At 44.0% G+C, this 23,043-nt stretch overlaps 1 protein-coding gene across 2 annotated transcripts in view; it reads right to left on the reverse strand.

The window, feature by feature from the left end:
* LOC124408565 (protein trachealess) overlaps window positions 1-23,043 on the reverse strand; it is a 163,840-nt gene that overhangs the window by 95,584 nt on the left and 45,213 nt on the right. The window contains exon 4 of one of the 2 annotated variants that reach the window (XM_046885588.1): window positions 16,792-16,821. The exons of the other annotated variant lie outside the window; for it this stretch is intronic. Within the exon in view, the coding sequence (XP_046741544.1) occupies window positions 16,792-16,821 (30 nt within the window). The remainder of the gene's footprint in view (window positions 1-16,791; window positions 16,822-23,043) is intronic. 2 annotated transcript variants of the gene reach the window in all.

The following is a 23,043-nucleotide window of genomic DNA, read 5'->3' on the forward strand; positions in this document are numbered from 1 at the left end:
ATGCAGCGTTGAACTTCACACCGTTTTATTTTCATTGCTGTCTGTCTTGTTCTACTCTAAACCCCATTCCTATCTAAATAGCTAGGCTGCGCCATGATGGAGTACGTGTGTATGACTTTATTTCAGGATCATTTTGTCCAAAGGATAAGCAGCCGTATCACCATTCCAAGATATGTCGTTGAGCGATGCAGCGTCGATAATTTATTTGCTTCGTTTCAATTCATTACACTAAGATCTTTCTTGTCTGGCTTTTATCTCACATTGAAAGGATTCAGCTTGGATAATCAGTCGAAGGACGATAATTTAAAAGGGCATACCTAGCGAGTCTACGGAAGCGGAAACTACGTCGCGTCAGTTGTTCGTCGCTGAATTATGTTGTACGGTTAATTGATGCCTCGGTTAATTACAGCGAGTTAAGGTTCGCTTCGTTATTTCGTATGGCGTAGCTGATTTAAATGTCAAAGGAAATTGTATGATTATTTACTATGCAAATGAAATTGTTTAAGACGAGCCCAACTCGATATAGACTATTGGTCTGAGGGGTTAGCAGATTGAACGCTGCAAAGGGTCGCACGTAAGGTAGCCGCGCGCCACCGCGGGTCTAACTTTGCTCCGTTAATTGGATTATGAAGTCGGAACGATCCTCCTTCGGGGCGACAAGGGTGCCGACTCGGTTTAATTACGCCCCTTGTAGACCTGTCACAATAATACCATTCACTTTCCTCTGTATATCTGTATCAGAATTGCCTGATCGGGCCCGGGCGTCTCTGATTCGTGTAAACCACCGAAAAGAATTCGAGGAATTCTCCTGAGTACGGCACTCGATTAATCTTACAGAAGATATGAGAGAATAAATTTGAATAGTAATGCCAATGGCGGATCCTGCTGTTCAAAACCTGAGAGTGGTTCAAGTTCAGAGGGATTATTATCATTATTCGATTCCGTGCACCTAGGCTTCCGCCTCCAGAAATGTTTGAAAGTCTTGAGCCATGGAAGGTGAGACGAGCGTTACTGATCATTTCATTCAAATAGGGTGAAAAAAATTAATTGATTCGCTTACGACCGAAAGAAACTTTTACTCATGCCCAGATCACTCACAGAAATTCAATTTTAGACACAATAGAGGTTCAGATAGAGAATCAGAAAACCTGTTTGTTTCCCTTTTGTCACTATTGAAGACTTTGACCTGTCCACAAGTCGAAAGAGTAATTCTGTACAGTTGAGTTGATAACTTTGGTACGGTGATTTTCGGAAGAACATAGCGAGTAAATTCGTTTCTTCGGGGCGCGAATGCGTTTTCTCGCATTAATTAGGTACGCGAGAAATTAGTATTCATCTGCAATGTTCATCAATTTTCTGGAGACAGCGCAAAGCGTGACGGAGACTTCCATCAGAGATTAGTGAATCTGCGCGATTCGACTCTAAGGTGAGCGAGTCGGTGCAGATCTATACGGATGTAGCGAATATACCAGCATAAATTGATAGATGTAAAAAACAAGATTCCCAGGCTATAGAGTTGACGGCAGGAAATCGAGAAGGACGTTGGCTAGAGCGTCGCTTCGCCACGGCTGCGTTAATTAAAATTATAATAAATTATATCGCGATAAGAGGCACGCGTTTATACCGAGGGGTTTACGAGGGCGCGATTAGATGTTTCATCCAGTGAGGCAGCAGCCCGTATTTGAATGAATATTCATTCCCGCGTTGCGGGTCTTCGGGCTGAATTTGTTCTCCCAAAATGCGAAAGTTCGCCACGTTTTTTTCTTACAATTTTTCGTTGTTTTTATTCCCCAGAAATATAAAAATATGAGGGCGAGGTTGTTACTTACTCCCGAGCTCGTCTCGTCATCTGGAATTATTGCTCAGGGATCGGATGCCATCGAATGAGATTCAAATATTCATAGCTGCAATGCACACACCCGCCACTATACCCAATAGCCAATAATATTATGCGCAACACCGCGGCGAGGGGACGAATTTATGCCCGCGGACAATCTCTAATCCAAACAAGATTCGAGCTGGTATTAGTTACAACCGGCTAGATATCGCGTTACGAATTTTACCAATATTTTAACGCCCGGATGCAGCCGGTCGAGTATCCAGAAAACGACGAACCTGCCCGAGTCTGTATAGTAAATGGAATACCGAATAGATTTGAGACAATCTTAGACAATTTGACCGTTGAAAATTGATGTTTGAAAATTTCTAATGACAACCGAAATGCATTTTTCCATTTGATCGCCGAGTCGCGTTAACATTGCGATCTATAGATCTGAATGGGGGAATTGGTGGAAGCAAGGAAGCCGATGGTTGCGTGTCAACCTCGTTCTCGTCTTACGGTCTTTGGTTTCGGGTGTGTCGCGGGTCCCCTACACGTAGCGAAGAGTGGCGAGTGTCACCCTTTCCAACCCCTGCAGCCAACGCCAGGGCTCTTAGCCTTTCGCTCGAAAGCACTCTCTCCAATCTGCCGCCGTATAATTTGCATACATAAGCTATTAAGCAGCTCTTTTCATTTCCTCCCGCTTATGATAGTTTAGTTAGAATAATGTTTTACAAGATTGCAGCGGGAACAATTGCCCGGCCCCCGCGTGTAATATTCCGCCTTTTGATTAATGCTCATCCACCTTTATCTCCGCTCCGCGTTAGGGACGAGTGACGAAACAGCTCCGTAAATGAACTTCGCGCCTCGCTACTATTATTTCATATTCGCATAAATACTCGCCCTTCGAAGATGAGGCAGAACGTAAAACATGCACCGATTTCCGATCACCGTTTGTTCGGCATAGTTTTCGCCTGGAAACGGATTGCAAAGAACGGCTACATCTGGTACAAAAAGTTCGGTACATTTGGTCCGAATTCAAACAGAGTAATATATGCCGCTTTGTAGAGCAAACAAATGACGGAAGTCAGCTTTGCCACTCCGTGCATATTCATCGAACGGTTAATCGCCCGTTAAATTCGCACACGAAAAGGCGTCGGGACGCGGGATACCGGCTGCAGGAATAGAGGCGCCGTAATAAAGCTAGTCTAGTCGAGGAAAAAAGGAACGCACACTAAACACGCGGGTAAACAAACAGACGAGCAAACGGGGCACTGACAAAGCATCCGTAACCAATCAGATCGAACGGCCCATAGCTCGGATGGATTCGATCCGAAATCGTCGAAGCGAGGAAATATTTTAATAACCATTAATCTTGTCGGAAGAGCAAGAGCTGGCTCATTGGCTGGTACAAGGCACTGTGCCTACACGCGCAATGCGAACGACCCGAGGGCACTCGAGCATAAATAAGTAGGCTATGCGTATCTGCTTATGCGAGAAGGCATGTGTTTCCATTTTTCTTTTTTCAAAATCAATCGGATTATTCACTGCATTGAATGATACGTGGAATAGAATGGAATGGAACGCGTCACGAATCTCACGGGGGAGGGATTAAATCTCCTCGATTTTTTTTCTTTCTTTTATTATTCCTTATAAATTGTACGGACGAATTTTGCTAATCAAGGTTAAACTCGAAATGGTAGATTGAACTTGGGCGACAATAATTAGAACTCGACAGAATTTTCATCTAACAAAAATCACCGGGGGACAAATAATTCCTGTAGTATATTGTCAATCGGCATACAATATTTTCTGCATGCATTGGATGGCAAAGAAAAAGTTTATTAATACCTGAGGATGATAGAGAAAAATTGTATAAACTTGTGATGAACGGATAGCCCCAGATTCGTGAGAAATAATTTTGTAGACTGCGATGTTCAAGTGCCGATAGAATGAACTGTACCGGTGTTCTGAAAAATAATCCCATGGATCGTGGCAATCCGTCAAATAAAATTCATGATAACGGTGGGAAAAATATAAAATATGATGCACGGCTCGTTTGCGGGTAAAAAAAAAAAGAAAAAAGAGAAAATAAAAAAGAAAAATCGAGAACGATGAGTATAAGTACAAGCTGCTGTCCCGCATCGCAAATCACTCTATAGGTAGTCGGTTTTTCACCTGCGGACGACAATTCCCCGCGGACGTATTCCGTCCTGCACCATCGCGAATGGCTTGTCTCGCATAAATTGCGTCCTTAACATTAAAGTGACGAGTGCTCCGGCCGGCCTGAGAGCCCCGCGACCGTAAACTGCAAAGTATCAACTATAAAGATAACAGCCCAAGGCACAATAACCAGCCCCGTATGCCAAGTTTATTTCAGTAGCTCAACAGGCTGCGTCGAACGTAACGCGGTTATAAATACACGCGTCTTTATATTCGCTAATAGGCCGACGTCGGACCGGCGTGTCCATTGATAAGGAAATGCATTATAGAAATGTAAATGTATGGAAATTGGCGAGGAGTCGCATTTGGTTCCGCTGCAGCTGGCCGTGGAAACTCTTCGCCGCGATCCCGTCCCATGTAAGAAGAGACCGAAGGAGAGCTTGCAGAAAAGCTTCTGCTTCCCGTACTTCGCCAGTGCCTCTCTGTGAGATGACGCCGGCATTTTTATTCACTCAGGGCGCACAGAGTTGTGCTTGAGTATTCAAGGTGGCATGTGGCACAGCCCAATATTGTTTTTAGCCTCATTTTCAGAATAGAACGACTTTCTATACCGCAGTTGAGTGAAACAACCCCCCGCTTTATCAGCTGCGTTAGGTACCTTTTGATTTTAATTTAAGTTTCTACAATTTTAATACGATCCAATTTATGCTTTGAGAACACAAAAGTGAGTAGAATTGAAAAAACGTTCTAAATTCGAAAGGACGAAATATACTTTGAGTAAGTACTGTTTACGTTCGCGATAAATAGTGTATATAATGTATTTAAAAAACATGTCACACGTTACGTAATTCCCGTTCAAGATTTGTATCTCATAATATTTGCAAAATTATTCTGCATATTTTGGCGTCTTTAAGAATGTCACTCTCGAAAATGAGTAAATGACTGAATTCTTTATATGTACACATATATGTACATAAAATAGGTTGAAGGTTGTATCAGTAAAATTACACAAGTTTTGCTGGAACACAAACGGTCACAACAGCGCGCTAAAATGCAGAGGAATTGCGGAATGCGACAGCGAAATGCGGTTAATGACATTTTCAGTGTGTACAACGTGGCATTTGGAAGCACGCATATAATCCATATACATATACATATATACATATATATGCTATGGAACCGTAGCCAAGAGGCACGAGCGTTTAACCGCATAATACTCGTTAATTATGCACATTATCACGCAGCGTACAAATACAACTGTCTTCGTCCATCGGAGGTGCTCACCTTATAACAGTGAAGCACAGGCTTAAACTATCCCATCGATGAGATATTCCTGCGCGCCTACCTTCGCTTGTATCTTTCGGTGTAAGAATTAAAAAAGAAAAAAGTTCGATGTACACGTATATAAGATAAATTTCGGAGTGTGTCCAGTCCGGGACAATGAAGAACAACGATTAATTACTACACGGTTCAAGCTGTGACAAATCGTGAATGTAAGAATTCCAAAGGACACGCCTTACTTCATGGGTCTTTTGTAAAAAGTCTATAAGTAAAAGGGCGGGGGGGGGGGGGGGGGGGGAGAAAATAAATAAACAGCGTCCGTAACCCCGCGATGGATGGGAACTCGCGTTTTAATTAATCCCATATACTTCTTTGTAGTTAATAAAGAAAGAAAGAAAGAAAGAAAGAAAGAAATAAGGGGGGTTGGGAGTGGAGACAAGGGATAAAAAAGACGGAGACCGAAAGTAAAACTTCGGGGGCAGCACCCTCTCTCGCATTGTACGTATATACCGAAGGAGGAAAAAAATTTCCCGCCATTTCACAGTAATTAAAAGTGTTGCAATAAGGAGAGGAGGGAGGTTCTTTAATTCGTGGCGACTTATATTTATGTGCGTCGGGTTTCTCTCGCTGCACGGCGGCCGACCGTTTCCTGCACCCCTCGCCCTGCATCGCCTCCCTCAACTTCTCCAGCCCCGCCTCTCCTTTCTATAATTACGTGTTTAATTACCAATGCTGATGTATGGCCTTCCGGGGACTATTAATTGATCAGCTCTAATCGTCCCTCGAGCGTTCAATCTTACATGCATGCATACTTCGGTAATACCTGCATGCTACAGGTGCATCCTTCACCCTCAAACAAACGATACAACAACGGCCGAAATAATTCCTCCGAGCTATTTTATTTTCATCCGGTTCGTTGAATGAGATTGGCGTGAAAATTTTTACAAAGATCTTTAATCGCATTCGTAGATTTATATTAATAATTTTATTTTTTTCTTCTTGTCTATTAACGTAAAATATTTCGCCATTGAAAAATGCGACGTTTGCGTAGAAACAATTTTTTCGCTTCGGTAAATACAAAGGGATTGTAAAATTTTGCCTACTGGTTGGGGTCATCTTTTGGCAAGGGTGGAAAAAAAAGTGCGAAGAATAAAAATATATATGTTAAAACGGAAAGCAGCGATATACCTGAGCAAGAAATCACTCCGGGGTTACACGAATAGAAACGACTGCGGTGAAGCAGCGGGTACAGCGGCGGCCGCGGCGGCAGGAAGAGAAACGGTAAAAGGTATAAATCCCACTTAGGGAGAGAGGCTCTCTCTTCTCTCCGTGCGTCTCTCCGATAGGCGTGTACGGGACGCCGCATACTGCGGGGAAGAGAAGTGAGTAAGTTACGAATAGGGGCGGTTATTCATAAGCAATGGCCTATAAATAACCTAATACACCACTGCGTCACTGAAATATTGAGAGCGACTGGTAAATATTGTATCAGCCAGACGTTATAGGGTGAATCTACATACGAGGCCAATAGGCGGGATGCGGCCTATCGCTTCCGCTACCATCGCTCCAAGCTCCTCCGCAATCTCTTCTTCTTTCCCGCAGAGATCCAGGTGTCTTCCTTTTTCAAAGATCCAACGCGAGCGTCGATCGTAAGAATTATTTACCGGATCGACTCGCCTCGGCTGGACAATCAACGGAAATTATTTCTCATGTATAAATCGAACGCGTTAGATTGAAGATGTAACGAGATGGTAGCCGATGGATCTTCACAAGTCTGTAATATGGTGCAAGAATTCCCTTTCGGCACTTCTATTTCCAATTTATCTATTGAGCAGCCGTGATATGAACACGGATTTAAAAGTTGTAGGTATATAACGGATTCTTTCATCCCACGATACATTTCTTTCAAACGCCAATTCCAGCACCGATTCAAAGGACAGAGTTGAGCGCAGAGCAGCTAGCGATCGAGTAATAAGACTCAAGGCGATTCACGTCGCTCGCATTCCAATGAGCCCAGAGTATTCTGTTGTAACAGAAATCCTAATAAAGCAGGCGCGTCAATCTCGGGTGTATATTGCAGGTTCAGGAATTATCGCTGTCGAGGAGGATCGAATTTAGTCGAGCAAGAACCTGATTCACCGATTATCTTTCTATACATTGCACGTCGAGTGTGAAATGCGTGAATACGTACATCTCAGTATCGGCTAATAACCAGGTTCTTTCTCAAAAACGCCTGTTCGCGATACGAGGGTTATGCGTTGCTAAGTGAACGCGCCTTATGAAATATCTCAGGCTAATATCCACTCGGCGTTAAGTACATGGCCGATAAATCCATACCGCGATACGGAAATGGAAAGATATTAGATCGTACCAGCGATTCGTATTGAACTTGATCAGCCGTTGCTCGTGTAATTAAAGTCGCCGGTGAGGCCATTCATCAGGAATACCGGTTATCACCTATTCCTTCATACAACGATATCCTTAACAAATTGTTACGCGCTTTGCGCGAGTGAGAAACGCGACATTATTCGTTGAATCATAGGTCTTCCCAAAAACTCTGTTCAAATTGTCAATCGATTTGATTTAGACACTCCTTACACTGAGTCTCTCCGTCTCTCCTCCCTCTCTCTCTCTCTCTCTGCATTGACATTAAAAGTAATTCGATTCCGTGAAACGCAGCCAGACAGCTTGGCAAATGAACGATAAATCGGAAAACAGAAGAAAGAACAAAGTAGAATCAGACCTGTACTCATTAATATCGAGTAGATTGTCCAGGGAGCGCTACCCAATTAAAGCGCCCCTGTAATGTATGCATCGAGTTTGTGTCTTGCGGCATTGAGGAAGAACGGACCTCAGCAGAGAGTGAGGAGGGTGGAAGGACAAATTCAAGACTCGAGGTGTCAAGTGTAGCAGTCGGGGTGGCGCGATTGAGAGGGTGGCCAAGATCCGACTCGTCAATTCTCAGAGCAATCTGCTGATGCAGATTAGGTTGCAGGACTCGTGCAATTCTCCTGTAATCCTATATCCCTAGGGAGCTCCGTTAACCCGTCCACATCTCGCTTCGTCTAGCGTGCCTTCGCGATTATTATCAGATTGCATAGGCGAAGAATGTACCTAGGCTCGATTAATTTACGAGTGATTTCTTTCCACACCCTGCGGCGCGAGTTCCATACGCGCCGAGCTAATTCAGGACCTCGAATATGACGATCCTCACGATCGCTATAAATGACACGCAAATATGTATGTATGAAAATGAGATACAAAGTCAAAGGGCCAATATCTGTCGATTTCACCGCGACCTACGACCCTCCGGGAATCGACGTCTCCCTCCCCCACCCCGACCTTCGATCCGGCGACGCCTCTCCGACGTAATAGTGATTGCATTCGCCGTCCTTGCCTTTTCCGATCAGTTTTATTCGATAGTCATTAGGGGTTGCCCTCCTCCCATTATCGGCTCCGGCCTTTCAAAGGGGGATCCTTTGTTTATTAACTCTATCCCGTAAATTTTTATTTCTCCCGCTGTGACGACAAGGCGGTGCCAATTTACCGATCTCACCCCTCGCGAGGGGCTCTCGTGTTTCCGAACTTTCAAGATTTGCACCATCGATACCGAGATTCAGGGTCATTCGTAGTGTTTGTGTATATTGTACGCCAGACTGGCCGTTGAAAAAAATACTTATGCTCCAAGTTGAATGATCTTAAATTAACGTTGAACAAAGAGGATCCGCAAAATTTCAACGCTCTATCTCACTATTATGTAAGGGGTGCAGGTTTTTTTATATTATTTTTTATTTTTTTCTCATAAGACGAGATTTTATTTGTTTTCAGACCTCGATCTTTATGAATTTTATAACGATTCAAAAATATCAAACGGTAGACAAACAAATCTAAGATTGAAAACACTCTTTACTCAAACATTTTCAATTTTTCATGATGGAATATTCAACATGGCGTCCAAAAAAATATAACCTAGAAATGAGTGTATAATAAAAAAAAATATCAGCACTTCTTTATAGTGAAACAGCGCTTTGAAACTTTGAGGATTTTCTTTTTTCAAGGTAAATAACTGAAGATTTTTCCTCTTGAAGCATAATGAACGGCCAATCTATTGTACATATTATTTTTTTAAATTTTCATTACATCTTTACATCTGATTACCTATATTTATTGAAACTAATGTGCTCACGCGAGTAAAATATTACACCTATTCATCACTGTGTATTCATCCCTCTTTAAAATCTTCATCGGTTAACTGCGCCGTTCCTCGATTGTTACCAAGTGGATGGCATAAGGACTAAACAAGTGGGCCAGAGTGACGAAAGGATCGAGTAAAAAGTTGAGAGAAAATGCCGCCTGAAATCGACACGGAGTTCTTCGAACCGAGATCATTTCTTTCAAGTATCGATATGTCATAAAGTATAGATTGGACGGAGGATGAGTGCGTTATGACGCGATTGACGAGGCTGCAAGAGAGATGCGCGATAACTGACAATAAATAATTAGAGATGACATATCTGCGAGTTGAAAGCTGCACTCATCGACTAAGATTGACCATACCTGGAAGTGACATTAATTTCTTGCCGCCTGCCCACGACGCTGCAGGTTTTCCCGAGGGAGAGCCACCAGGTATTTACTATTATGTACATACATACCTGTGCCGTGAGAGAGAAAGAGAGAAAGAGAGAAAGAGAAAGACGAAGGGAGAATTGCACTGGTAAGTTTCACTGTTATAATTGCCGGCCTTCGTCGTGCGTCTGGGACTATACATAGACCTGCACCAGGTCTATGAAAATATTTCTGTACTCCCGGATAATCAACTCCGATCACTTACTCGCTAACACGATCGGAATTACAATTATTTTATGGCTGTTTCTTTTACACTGTACTCTAGAGCTGCGCGAATTGACCAAACCTATATTGATTCAGGGCGATAATTACAGCGATATATCAGATTGATCGCCTCTTCTTATACGGCTAAAATCGTCGAGAAGAAAACATTCCGCGAAATCCGCTGTGTTGACGAGAAAACTGAAACAATCCTTCAGTACTGCTATCGATATGCACTTTCATTAAGGTTATTTTGAAACAGTTTTTCCCGGTGGATTCGTATTATTGCATTCCTGACTTCGCTTCGCTTGGAATAGCATTTTGAATGATTTTTAACCGTCATCAAGCCTCGCAGTATTCTAAACTGTCTTTCGAATCTCATGTATTCGAGGACGTTAGATGATTCCAGAATTTTTCTACTTAGCATAAGTCCTTACAGACGAGTTTGAGAAATCTACAATAATGATAGCAGATCGTACCATCGATTAGATTTTGTTCAGATATCGAAGTTCGTTTCTGGAAGGAAACGTTTGTTGGTCCGAGCAAGTTGAGAGAGGGTAGATAAAATATCGAAAGTACCTATAAGATGTAACTTGACTACGTTTCTCGCGATTTCATTGCTGACTGAACCACTATTCTGTGTATAAACATGACCAGGCGAAATCGTGCGCGGTTTACAGATGAGAATCTATTAATTTTCAGGAATCGAATCACGCCTAGCACTTTGATTTGACTGGGGTTAAACGAGCGGTGGACGCGGCAGTAGTCAGGTAAATTGATGCCCGGAAATCTTAACATAAAGCAGCGTCGTTCCTCACTCGGAAGTCTAGTCAAGCTGATAGAAGTTGGGGACTTTGGTATATAAGCAGATTTACACCCCCGCCGCTTCCATTATCCGCCTTTCACCCGCGGGGATATTAATTTCAGAGGCGCGAGCGGCGGACTCAGGGTACGTCAAAAATCTCAAACATTTCTCGTGGAAACCTGAATCACGGGGGTTCGATCAGTCGACTCTTTCCAGAAATAACTGCCCCATAGACCCGGGGAAATTCGTATTCGTCAAATGGAGAGCAGGGCGTTCCGCAGCACAAGTGCCGGTGATCTCGATGCTCCGACTGACTCGGACCGCAATGCTTCGGGGCGACCGCAACGAGGACATCGGTTACGGTGAGGGCATCGTCGGAACGCTCCCCTGTTCTTCCAGGATAACAATAAGCCGCTAATCCCGGAGCAGTTGCATCCCGACCGCACAAGGAGCGCGATGAAAAATGTAAAAATCTAGGAAACCACCGTGGCGTGACAGTTCAATACATTTTAAATGCGTTCCGGTGAATTTGCGGGGGCGATCAACCCCCGTAGGTCACCCCAAATATGCTCCAGCCTCCCCGCACGTTATTTATTGTCAGATTTATGGAATAAATGAATCCACTATAAAGCCGCGTGGACCGAAGCTGCAGTTCTCCGTTTCTCCATCACAGGATACATCAATGTTTAAAACGTATCAACCGCCTGTCTGGCTAACCGTACGAATGTATTTTTTGTGGACACTGTCCGTGCAGTATGCCTATCGAGTGTTCCAAAAAATAGCATAAATTTCGACACATCTGCTACATTACAAGCATTTGAATGGTCCAATGAATTGACAGATTGCCTTGTACTCGATAATAACTTTTGAGTCAGCTATTTCCAGTTACAGCGATTATTATACTAGCACAGTACCAAACGAGTCGTAGTACTGAAAGAATGTTACAATTTCATACAGAGTTCATCACGTAATTTGTGAATGGACTTGAACACAAGAGAACAGGCATGTTTGTAAGTGAGACAATAAAAGTTGGTCTTGGATACTGTACTGCATCATCCTTTCTGAATAAAAGACACTCGACGCTGTGCGTCTGGGAAGAAGAATAAGAATAAGAAGAAGAAGAAGAAGAAGCCCAAAGTGCCATAAGAGCCTGCTCACACCTCGCATCTCGAATCTCGATTCTCAAGGTATCTCTATTGCAGCCACGGGGCTGAGTTTATCCCAATAAGAGGCTATAGCCGGCTTATCGGATCCTGGATTTGCAGCACTATGGCGTTCATCGCCTCCCCGCCCTCCTTTGACCTATCCCATATCCCAGCGTACCCTTCCTTCGATTCTATTCTATTCCGCCCCAAACCTCTTGATCGTTGTTCTCTTTCCTAACCTCCCTCTCTCATCTAGTCTACGGATATAGATTCCCTTCAAAGTTCCCGGGTTAATATCACGCCGGTGCTGTTCCTCCGCAATATGCATTGAATGTTTAGTTTTTACGCAAAGTCAACTGAGCGAGTTGCCACTCTGAATGACGACGGCGAGGTGGATGGAGGCTGTATTATGACTTGATTATTCGTGTGGATAAGTACGGAGGGGATGCCAAGTTGACTTCAACCCCTTTCTCTATTTAACCGAGAAGACTGCAGAGCGAGGAAAGAAAAACAAAGTTGTAATCCAGCCCCGGGCTCTTACAAGCCTGAGGAAGACCTCAATTCCTCCGCTCGGCCGGAGCTTGTCTGCCAACCAAAGTATATATTTTTTTTCGACCCTAACCAGACAGAGACTAAGTAGCCGAAATGATACGGGGAGCGTCTCCTTCCCTCCGATAAAAATTTATTATTTAGCTTGACCAACCGCGTCGATCCGTTCCTGCAAGGCAACGGGTGCAGTTACACGAATGACACACTGGCTGTTAAGGGTCAGCCTGACAAGTCAGCAAATCCTTTTTCTTTCGGGCAGTACAAGGTACATGACATCCCGTCCACAACACAAAAGGAAAATTGATAATATCACCAGTGGGCGAGCCGCGAGACAACGAGGCAACGAAACCCTCGCCGCAAGCTCCTCATTGGTCCGTAAAGCTCATTCCTCTTATTCTAGGTTGCTGACGTCATGGACACGGGACATCCGACAATTCACTACGCGAAATCGTCCAAATTTCTAACGATAATAATATTATTTGGTCAGCAATAATTTATCGACGAAAATCTTGGATGGAATAAAATCTCTGAAAAGTTTTCACGGATCTTTAATCAGACCTAGATCAGGCTAGACCGAGTATTGGGTGGAAGGGAAGAAAAGTTGAATTCTAGAGTGCGGTGCAGAGGAGGCGGGAGAACGAACGACCCTCTTAAGTTTTGGAATGCTTTTATACGTCACGTCGGTATGAGATTCTTTCAGTACATGTCGATTTAAAATGGTTTTAAAAGGCGAGCGGGGGCTGCTGAAATCGTACCAGCGAGACGAGGTCGTGGAACAATATACAATAAGCCGTGAACTCCTCGCTCGGCGATGCCGGTTTAATAAAAAGATCGCATCGGATAAAGAAGATGGTGAAATTACATTCAGCGAGTCTCTCGCTAGCAGCATGGATGCTGTTACCCGTAAACACCAAATTTGCACCGTGCTCAAGGTGATGCTGTACTCGATTTTGACGCGCACTTAGGTATCTCTTAATGCCCAATATCCAATTACCTTAATATCCAGGTCCATGGAACACTAACGTAAAAAAAAAAGGAATACCCAAGAGGTGAATTCTACATGCAATACTCACAATAATACACCAACACATTTTGAATTTACACAAAAATAAGGATATGGCATGATTATTCTCATTTTTCATGCAATTTCTTTATTTTTGCATAAAACTAAAATGCATCAGTGTGTTTTTGTTTGGAATTGTATGTGGAACAGCCCCTGATAATAGCCGAAGTAGAAGAATTTTAACACAGCCGGTAAGGGTTTAATATACTTATATTACTGTATATTATGCTATAGTCAGTCTTTACGGACTGCTTTAACGTCTTCTATTTTGGCTGTTATCAAAGGCTGTTCTAAATTGAATTCTGAACAAAAAAACACACTGACGCAAAATTAGTTTTACGCAAAAATAAAGAAATATAATATAATGCCGCATCCCCGTGAGAGTTGTTTTACAGTTAGTCTCAGCTGCGAACCTGCTGCCTCAAAGCCAACATACATCAATATGAAAAAATTCCGTTCGACATAGTAAAGCAGCTGCTCCAGATCGGTGAGAATTAAATACCGATCGACTGGCTGGCGGAGCCCGGATCATTTCACACGTTCAACTTCGCTGTGATCGAGAGAGCTTTGATTTATTGACGGCTGGAGGGTCGATTGCCCGTTAAGTGAATTCAAGCGGAATTCTTTGTGTTTGAAATGGTCATGTATAAGTTATCAGGTTGCGCCTAATACACCATTTCAAGGAGTTCCTTGTCGCGCGTGAAATCGAGATAACTAAACATTTGCTCCCGCCGGTAGAATTTGTAAATGGAAGACGAAATATGGAAGATGTAAGATGAAAGAGTCGGTGTAGTTCCAGCCGGTGAATCGTCAAAGGTGGTGAAACTACAAGAGTAGAGAGAGACAAAGAGAGAGAGAGAGAGAGAGAGAGAACGAGTGAGGTCCTACGGTGGACAAGGGACAAGGGACACCGCGGATAGAAGGAACATAAGGGACAAGCAAGGGACAACGACAAGGGACGTAGGGCGGTTTGGGGCGGGGGGCAGATGTCAGAGACAGGTCTTTGACCCGCTTTAAAGAAAGAGAGAGAGAGAGAGAGAGAAAAGAGGGGCCAGGAGAGGCGGGAGAAGCGGGCCAGGCCCAAACGCAGTGGGGACCTGGTGAAGAGAAGAGATGAGGCCCACGGGGACAACTCATTTGGAAAACAAAAGCATTCATTGGTGGAGGATTATAATGTATACACGACTTGAGAGAGACCGTAGAAGTAAGTATAAGTACCCGCCAACTAAAATCGCACTCCATGACGCGCACCCATTTACCGACTTACCATTTTTACATAATCGCGTTTAAACGTCGATTAATATTTATGTGATAATAACCCGTTGGCTGAGGAATTTTCTTACCATTAAAACATACTTTTATATACATGTAATGTTCATGCATTATGGAGGCGAAAACGTGGGTACAACCTCAAGCTTGTATTACATACATATAACGTCTACGTAGGGCACAATTATTTTTTTCATTTATATAACCCACACGAGAATATATATTCAGTATGTATGTATGTCCTCGCTCGAGTAAATTTTTCCTCACCCCCTCCAATTTTTTCCTCTCGTCCTTCCTTTATTCCCGTATTGTTTGTGCTCTTTCTCTTCCGTCCAACCATTTAGCCGAAAGTACAAACTTAAAAACTCTGTCTGTCTATCCAAATATTTTCGGAGGCTCAGCCAGAGATCCAAACATTTATCCACTCGCTCCGAAACGAGCAAGCGATTATCTCTAGCGTGGTCTTTGTTAAAATTTTAAGAAACGAGTGTCGAGTGGACCCCTCATCCTCTAATGTCGGTATACATGCATGGTTCCCACGTGCCGTGGCCGTGTCCAATCCAGCCTGACCCCTCGATTTGGCGCCAGGCCCAAGGTAGTGCCCCTCGGCTAGCCGAAGCTACTTGTTTTCAGTCAAAATTTTTTTGCCCGATGGCGATCCAATACTCGAATCATATTTTCAAGTCTTTTCACCTGATCGTGAGCATTGACTGAATAAAATTTATCAATTCTTGAGCAAAATATCGGTAAACTGTTTTCATCTTCGCCATTATCCCCCAATGCAGATGCGGCAATTTATCGTCGATCTATCAAACGCCAAGAGACGCCACGTTTGAGACTTGGCTTTGAGACCAATATCAATTTCTGCAATGAACATTCGCTGAATTATGTTAAGAGTTAGAGTCACGCGCGAAGTAGAGGACGAGTATCGATATATTAGATACGCCGCGATGCGAAGAGGTAGAAACTATAATACCTATAGCGAAGCGAGAAAGAAAATCTACTTGCTTACGAAGTTAAATTACAGACACGTTCGTGGTCCCATATTCCCAGTAGGTAAGACAGGTATGCAGGAAAATAATTGGCATTATTATCCAACCCCGATTCCCTCATTCGCTGCTACCTCCGTAATGATTATATTTGCCTACCCGGCTGAAATTTTGCGTCATTTACATTCTTAATAGAATTATTATTAGTACGCTCCGCGCAGGTCACTTATCGGCCCAATTACTCTGCTGCCAGAACCGCTGCGGGAAAAGACGGAGGGGGGAGGAGGGGAACCAGAGATGCGAGACCGTCATTATTATTTTTGCGATATACTCTGCGAAATCATAGAGGCGGTCGCGCCATCCTCGCAGCCCGACCCTAAAAAAAGTTAATTGTCGAGTAGCGTAATAATTACTTGGGAGTTGTTGGGCCCACGCTGCTGGGCCAGCTTCGGCCTCTCGCATCTTCCTCCACAGCTTTCCCTACGAATGTATGCATAATATCGTGCAAACATGTGTAACCACACATCGCACGCATACTCCGCAAGTATAATATAATACATTCACGACAGTAAGTTTATAGGGAATAGAAAACAGAGTCCATCTATTCGATTGTCCAGATCCTGTTCACTGCTGGCATCTTATGTCGATGCAAGTACACGTGCGTTTGACTCGTAATTTCACCGTGCAATCTTTGTTGGAATTAGCCCGATTTATCGATAAATTCACGTGAAAAGAATGAACGTAATTTGGCAGCAGAGGAGTCATGCAGCACGATGCAACTATATTATTCGAAATCCGATAAGTTGGCGACACACGATTGCAAGTTATACAAGTATAATTACGTATGACAGGTACATGCAGTTGACAAAAAATTAGCATACCTTTCGAACGCGTAGTGTCTCTCCTCAAATCTGTAACACAATAAATAGAAATCGTCACTACATCGGTAGAAAAAGTGACATTATTGCGATGATTGCACTGACAGATGATAGATTAAAATCGACCCGATCTTCACTACTGTACTATGATCATTCGATTCCAGTTAACTGAAACTTTCTTTGTGCCTGGATGTATGCATATAATATTGTGAGGAGGTAGCGAGGGAGGCAGAGAGAGCAAAAGGGGAAGAGGGAGGACATAGTCTGGAGCCTGAACGGGGGATAAGACCACAAACATTATTTTGAACCGCTAGGTAGTTGTTATCCGTATAGGTAGGCGCATAATGACTACCAGTGCAGTTAGGGCTAATTCCGAAGCCCATATTATCGTCTTCGAATCAACTTTTCCACATCTTGGCGTTTAGTAGATTAGGCAATTTTATAAAGTTGTTACGCGTAATCACGTCAGTAGGTATTATAAGACGTCTGGGCATTATACGATACGTCAGGATTATTATATATATATATATATATATAGCATCCCCTTGAAGCAGGATAAATTTCGATGGGATAGGAGTAAACCAAAACGGTTCGTACTCATCGTGAAATCCAGCCGCAGTCTTCAGGAATAATTCGACGATAGGAAAACTTGTGTGAAATAGGTAGATTCGAAGTGATCCTTCAATTTTCGGAACCATAAATATAAGATGAGCTGCAGTTTGGTATCGGGCATGACAGCTGTGGTGGAGGGACTGACGTACACGAGGCACGTTATTCGTCGCTAAACCAGCTTTTTCTACAGGGTCAAGCTATAGGGACTTAGCTTTGCGGTGGTTTTTCGAGGGCGGCTCGACTCGCCGCGCGCATTTGAACGGCAAGTGAAGGAGCCGCGAGTCAACCGGCCCCGGGCAAACCAGGAATGCCGGGGCGAGCACCGATAAAAACCGAATCAAATATCTTCCGATCAGGTCCGCGCTTGCCGTCCTAATGAAAATGCCCCGCAAAGCGTCTCTCGGCTGCCCCAGTTTGTTCCTTGATGCATCGGGAGCAACGTTTGAACGATCCTAAACGCGGTTTTACGTTACGAGGTCTTCTGCACCGAGCACCGGTGTCTTAGCGATGTCGTTCGGTGGTTGTTGGGATCTCTCATGTCGTTGTCTTCGATTCTGTTTTTCGTTTTTCGTTTTTTGCCTTTTTCGCCCCCTTTTGTGTCCCGCATACAAGAACCTGATTCCGTAACTTCGAACTTGTATAATTTTCAAGTCCTGAATAAAGGCGCAACAGCACACACTAAAATTCCAGCAACACAAAACACCGATTACAGGGAATCGATCCGTGGAGTTTCTATGGGTAATTGGTTGGCGTTTATAATCCACGGTATTCGGTACAAAATTAATTTCATACGGTTGAACAAGATTTTTCACCGAAGTACGATGTGATTTTCTACGAATTGGGAATTACCCTATATCCTAACAGTAATTGATCAAATCGTGTGAAAATCCACAAGAGATATCGAATCAAATCGAGTTTTCAGTTGAACTAGAAATTATTTGACCTACGATTTGTATAAATAAAAATGAGGTGTCATCTGCTGGTGAAGATGATGAACGAGAATCCGTGTTGAAAATCATATAAATCGTTCGTGAATAAATTTATCTTTCTTGTCGATTGAACATTAATTTAAAAAAAAGCATAGAGCCGTGTACATTAATGATCGACGGACCAAACACCAGCTGAATCAGATGCGTAGATGGAGACCAAAGACTCTGGCGTCCGCATCAGCGATGAGGAGAGAGAAGAAGAAAACGATATAAAAAAAGAAGAAGAAGAAAAAGCTGAAAGACGGTATAAGTTTTTCGGATGAGCATACAAGAGAGACACGCGTCGGACGTTATCGTGTAAATCAAATCGATCATTTCCCGTGTGAACGACACGTCCCTCGGCTCCTGGACCAGGGCGTATTTGTTGGGTTCGATCCCGGCGCCCGGTATACCAAACGGTAGGCTAGGCACGTGAAGAGAACATGTGCTTCCACGGCTCCACGTGAGCTGAAGGCTAACTCCAAGACTAAATCCGAGAGCGGAGGAAGCCGCCGGCCGCCGGCACTCGGTGGCAACGCCTCGTGGATGCTGTGGTCCAGCATGGGGCTGCTGCCCGAGCACCGACCGCACGTCTACTTCGGCGCGTGACCCAGCTGCTCGGGGCGACGAGCCCCACGTCCGCGTTACGTCATTCACACAAACCTGCGGAGACCCCCGCGGCGTGACCTGGTGTCGGAAGGATGGACCGAGCCACCTGCTGCACCCCTGTCTTTATATTATTAGGAGGCAGAAATTTTAGTCCATCGCGCGTCGAATCGAAATCTTTATGACGAAGCTGAGCGCCATTGCATCTCGATGTTTCATCAGGAAATTCCATTTATCTACTCTATTTTCCTACGCGGAAGAAATAAATAAACCAGTGAAAGAACGCTTGAGAAATTTTATATCCCATGCTGAAAGCACCATGTATATTCAATGGTGGCTGTTCATTTTCATTTTCATGTTTCATATCTGGATGAAAAATACGGTGACCGTATCGCACCAATTCATCGATATAACCATACGTTATAATTCTGGAAGCTTTCAATTGGCATAGAATATTCCACCATTTTGGATCGATTTTTTCGGGTCTTCAGTAAATGTGTGTTAACACTGCCCGCCAAATTACTTTAACTCGAACCCAAGCTTCGTCGAATCACTTACTCATATACGAGTCTGCTTCAGTCGTGCACGAAGCTCAGCACGAAGTGATTAAAGCGATGCTGCAATGATTCGAGCAAACAACCTGGCGGCGTTGATGACTTTGATTCAATCCCCATGTAGTTACGAGATGAAGAATGAGGAGCGAAATCCGTTCTAATTACTACCAAATATACGCGATATAATTATTTAGGCAAGATACGTGCTGGACGGGTATCGGAAGCCCTGACTTACTGTGGGCAAGTGAGCTGGGCTCATGCTAGGTTTAAGCTTCTTTGGATAAACTGATAGAATTGCTGCTGCTGCTGCGCTTGTGGAGATATTTCGAGCTCAGGTGTACATAATAGTAGGGAGTTGCTGTGCGAGGCCCATCGGCCTACAGGCCCAAGCGTGCGAGGTGTGTATGGGGTATCCTTATCCATTAAATTACATCAAATAATAACTCTTCGCAAGAATTTAAGTTACGGCGTGATAATTCATAACGGTGGATATTATATCTGAATATCCATTCAATCCTTCCTTTATATTGGCCGAGTCTCGGGAGAGATTTGTGGAGATACTTCGCGCCCCCCGCTGCTCTTCGGCTCGTGGTCCCAACACTCTGGCTTCGAATCCGGCTTCTTCCAGTCTAGCCATTGCCACGGTAACTTCTCCCGTCAGCAACTATTTCCCGTCGACTACACGGCTCTTCGCCATTTTTTCTTTTACTCAATCACTCGAAAATCCTAGACGAGGAGGAGGCGGAAAATTCTCTTAATCAAACGCCCTCAATCATCCCTGCAGAAAAATACAAATTGCAAATGTATGGTCCAAAGACTATTCTAAAACCTATTACACTCCTTGATTCCCTAAATCTCGTATGGTTTTTCAATCAGGACAATGCGCTGGAAGTTCCGTCTCGATAAACTCTCGATTTCAGAATTCCTCAATTAAACTAATACCGACGACTCTCGCTATGAACGGGTGTTTAAATCTCTCATAAATTCCGGTCTCCTGTAAACTGTCCAACAACCAATATCTAATATCCGTCAGAGCAGATCTGCACGTTGAATAAATTAACAGTCATAGCGATAGGTTATCGAGAGAAATATTGGTGAGTGCCCAGTCCCTGGTATGTGATTATAACCAATGGTCACGAGAAGGCTCGTTAGTCGGCACGTAAGTCAATCTAAAACACGGTGTTAACATGGTCTGCCAGTTCATTGACGCGTATAGTTTAACTGTCATAAATACGTCTGCAAGTCAAGGTGTGTACGCACACATCTCTCGTTAAAATAGACCAGTTTCGGGGGGTTATAATTAATGGTGCCTGCAGTCTACGAAGAGAGAAAGAGAAAGGGAAAGAGAAAGAGAAAGATGGCGAGGTACGCTCGGTTCGAGGGCCACGCGCTTGGGTCTTCACTAGGTTCACCACTTGGTAAACGCATAAATTCTGACCGCTTAACTGGATATAATTTCGAAGCTGATTGCTCAATATGATGTTTGAATACGCCGGGCTAGCGATACCGGCGTCGATGTTACAGGTATGCTTGCCGGTGTAACTATTTACTGTGAATATATTCACAGCGTGCGGAGGTACCTTCAAGACAGGTGTTACCGATGCAATCTTTGGTCACCCGTAGAGCTGTTCTGATTTCTACTATATTGGGCTGACCTACGGGGTACGCGGCATCTCAATGTTTAACCCATTATCTACTCGGTGTGGAAAGCGACTTTTAAATTCGTCATATTTACAAGCGGGAGTTTAAGTCACACGTGTTGGTACGACGCTTATCTTTCGGCGAAAATCAGTCGCTGTCGAAAGGATGACTTACGCGTTAAATTTTACGTTTTTAACAAACGCTGCTGCGTAATGACGTAAAAAATCAGTAGAGATTAGACGATAACAGGTAGATTATACGCGAGGATATCAGGTGGCATCATAGTTCGATGAAAGAATTTTATAGCTGTTCCGAGGATCAACTTGATACCTTGCAAAGTAAATCTCTTTCAGAATAGGCGATCGTTTGACGATCGGATCTCGGCTAATGTGAAGGAAAGAATAAAGAGGGTGATTAAAGGTATAATAAGGCGAAGTAGGGCACACGATTGAATCCTCCGTTTAAGGGCGTCCAGTTGTACCAGCAACGGAGCGGGAGGCTTTATCGTTACAACGACGCGAACGATAATTAATGTTGCCATCGAGTTGGAAGCGAGGATAAGAAAGGGAGGACATCGGTTCTAAGTACCCTGCGCATTACGCGGTAAAGTGTAGATGATGCACACCCGTGTACATTGGAGTGAAATAATAAGACGGAGGCAGAGGCGCGAGGGTAAAGAGGCATACAAGAAGAATGTTATGCGTTTAAACGAACGGCTGGGATGAGAGAGAGAAAGAGAAAGAAATACGCGGGGCATACATCATCGTCCGTCGAGAGAAGAACTTCTCTCGAGTATAAAAACGGATTGGTTATGGTAGGCAAAGAGGCCTCCATTGTGAAACGCGGGATGCAAAGCGAAAGGAAATACCGGGTGACAATGGGGACACATTGAAGAACGGACACTGAACGTCGGCGTCGCGGCGGCGATACGCCGGGGGTTTTACTTAACGCGCGGCGAACAACAAACCCATATTATCCCTATATTATACGCCGAGTAGGTGCCTGCAACCAGCGCGGATGGAAAAATCCGGCTGCTGCAGGGTTCGTTAGATATTGTTTCGGTGGAATTTTTTAAACTTTTATTTATACACACACTGCAGTACAGTGCGCGAAGCGGAGTTACAGTGAAAGAGAAGAGAACTGCAGAGGTAGAGAAGGAAGAAGAGAATAAGGAGGGGTGAAATAGGAGAAGAAAAGAAGAGGAGAGGAGAAGAGAAAGAGAAAGAGAAGGCAAGGTAAGGAAAGGAAAGGAAGACAAGGGGACAAGAGGAGGAGCCGAACGACGTCGCCGCAGACGCGACGCGGACGCGGGCACAATGCGGCGCTGGCAGAATGCATTAATATTAATACTGCGCCGGCTCGCGGCTGTCGGTAATAGACCCGCGGATACCCGAAGAGGTGTTGTGCCGTCGTCGTCCGAGTCCTCCGAGTCCTCCGACCCTCCGGTCGGCGGGACGGATGGTTCCTTCACTCTTCCGAGATGCGCGGCGGCGGCGGCGGTGGCGGCTACCGCCTGGATCACCTACGTACGACACGCATTCCTACTACCAGAGATTTTTTCCTTTATTTGTAATTCTTTTTGTTGTTCTCTTGAATTTTTTCCTCTTTTTCATTTGTTACAAATTTTTCACGCTCTTGAGGGATTCCCGTCGAGCCAATCCGACTCCTTCGTTTAATTAGAAAGGATATCACCGTTGTCTATGTAGCATTTCCTGCGTGGGATCCGACACTAGGGGGGCGAAAAAAAACCCGCGGTGATTGACTCGACTGTAGGTACTTCTTCTCGATATTCTCTCTCTCTGCTATGTTAGACGATCGAGAAGCCATTTATTTCGTGAAGTCACCGACCATAAAGCCACCTTGGAATAAAAATT

The sequence above is a fragment of the Diprion similis genome, chromosome 8, assembly GCF_021155765.1.
Source record: "Diprion similis isolate iyDipSimi1 chromosome 8, iyDipSimi1.1, whole genome shotgun sequence".
NCBI classification, from domain to species: Eukaryota; Metazoa; Arthropoda; class Insecta; order Hymenoptera; family Diprionidae; genus Diprion; species Diprion similis.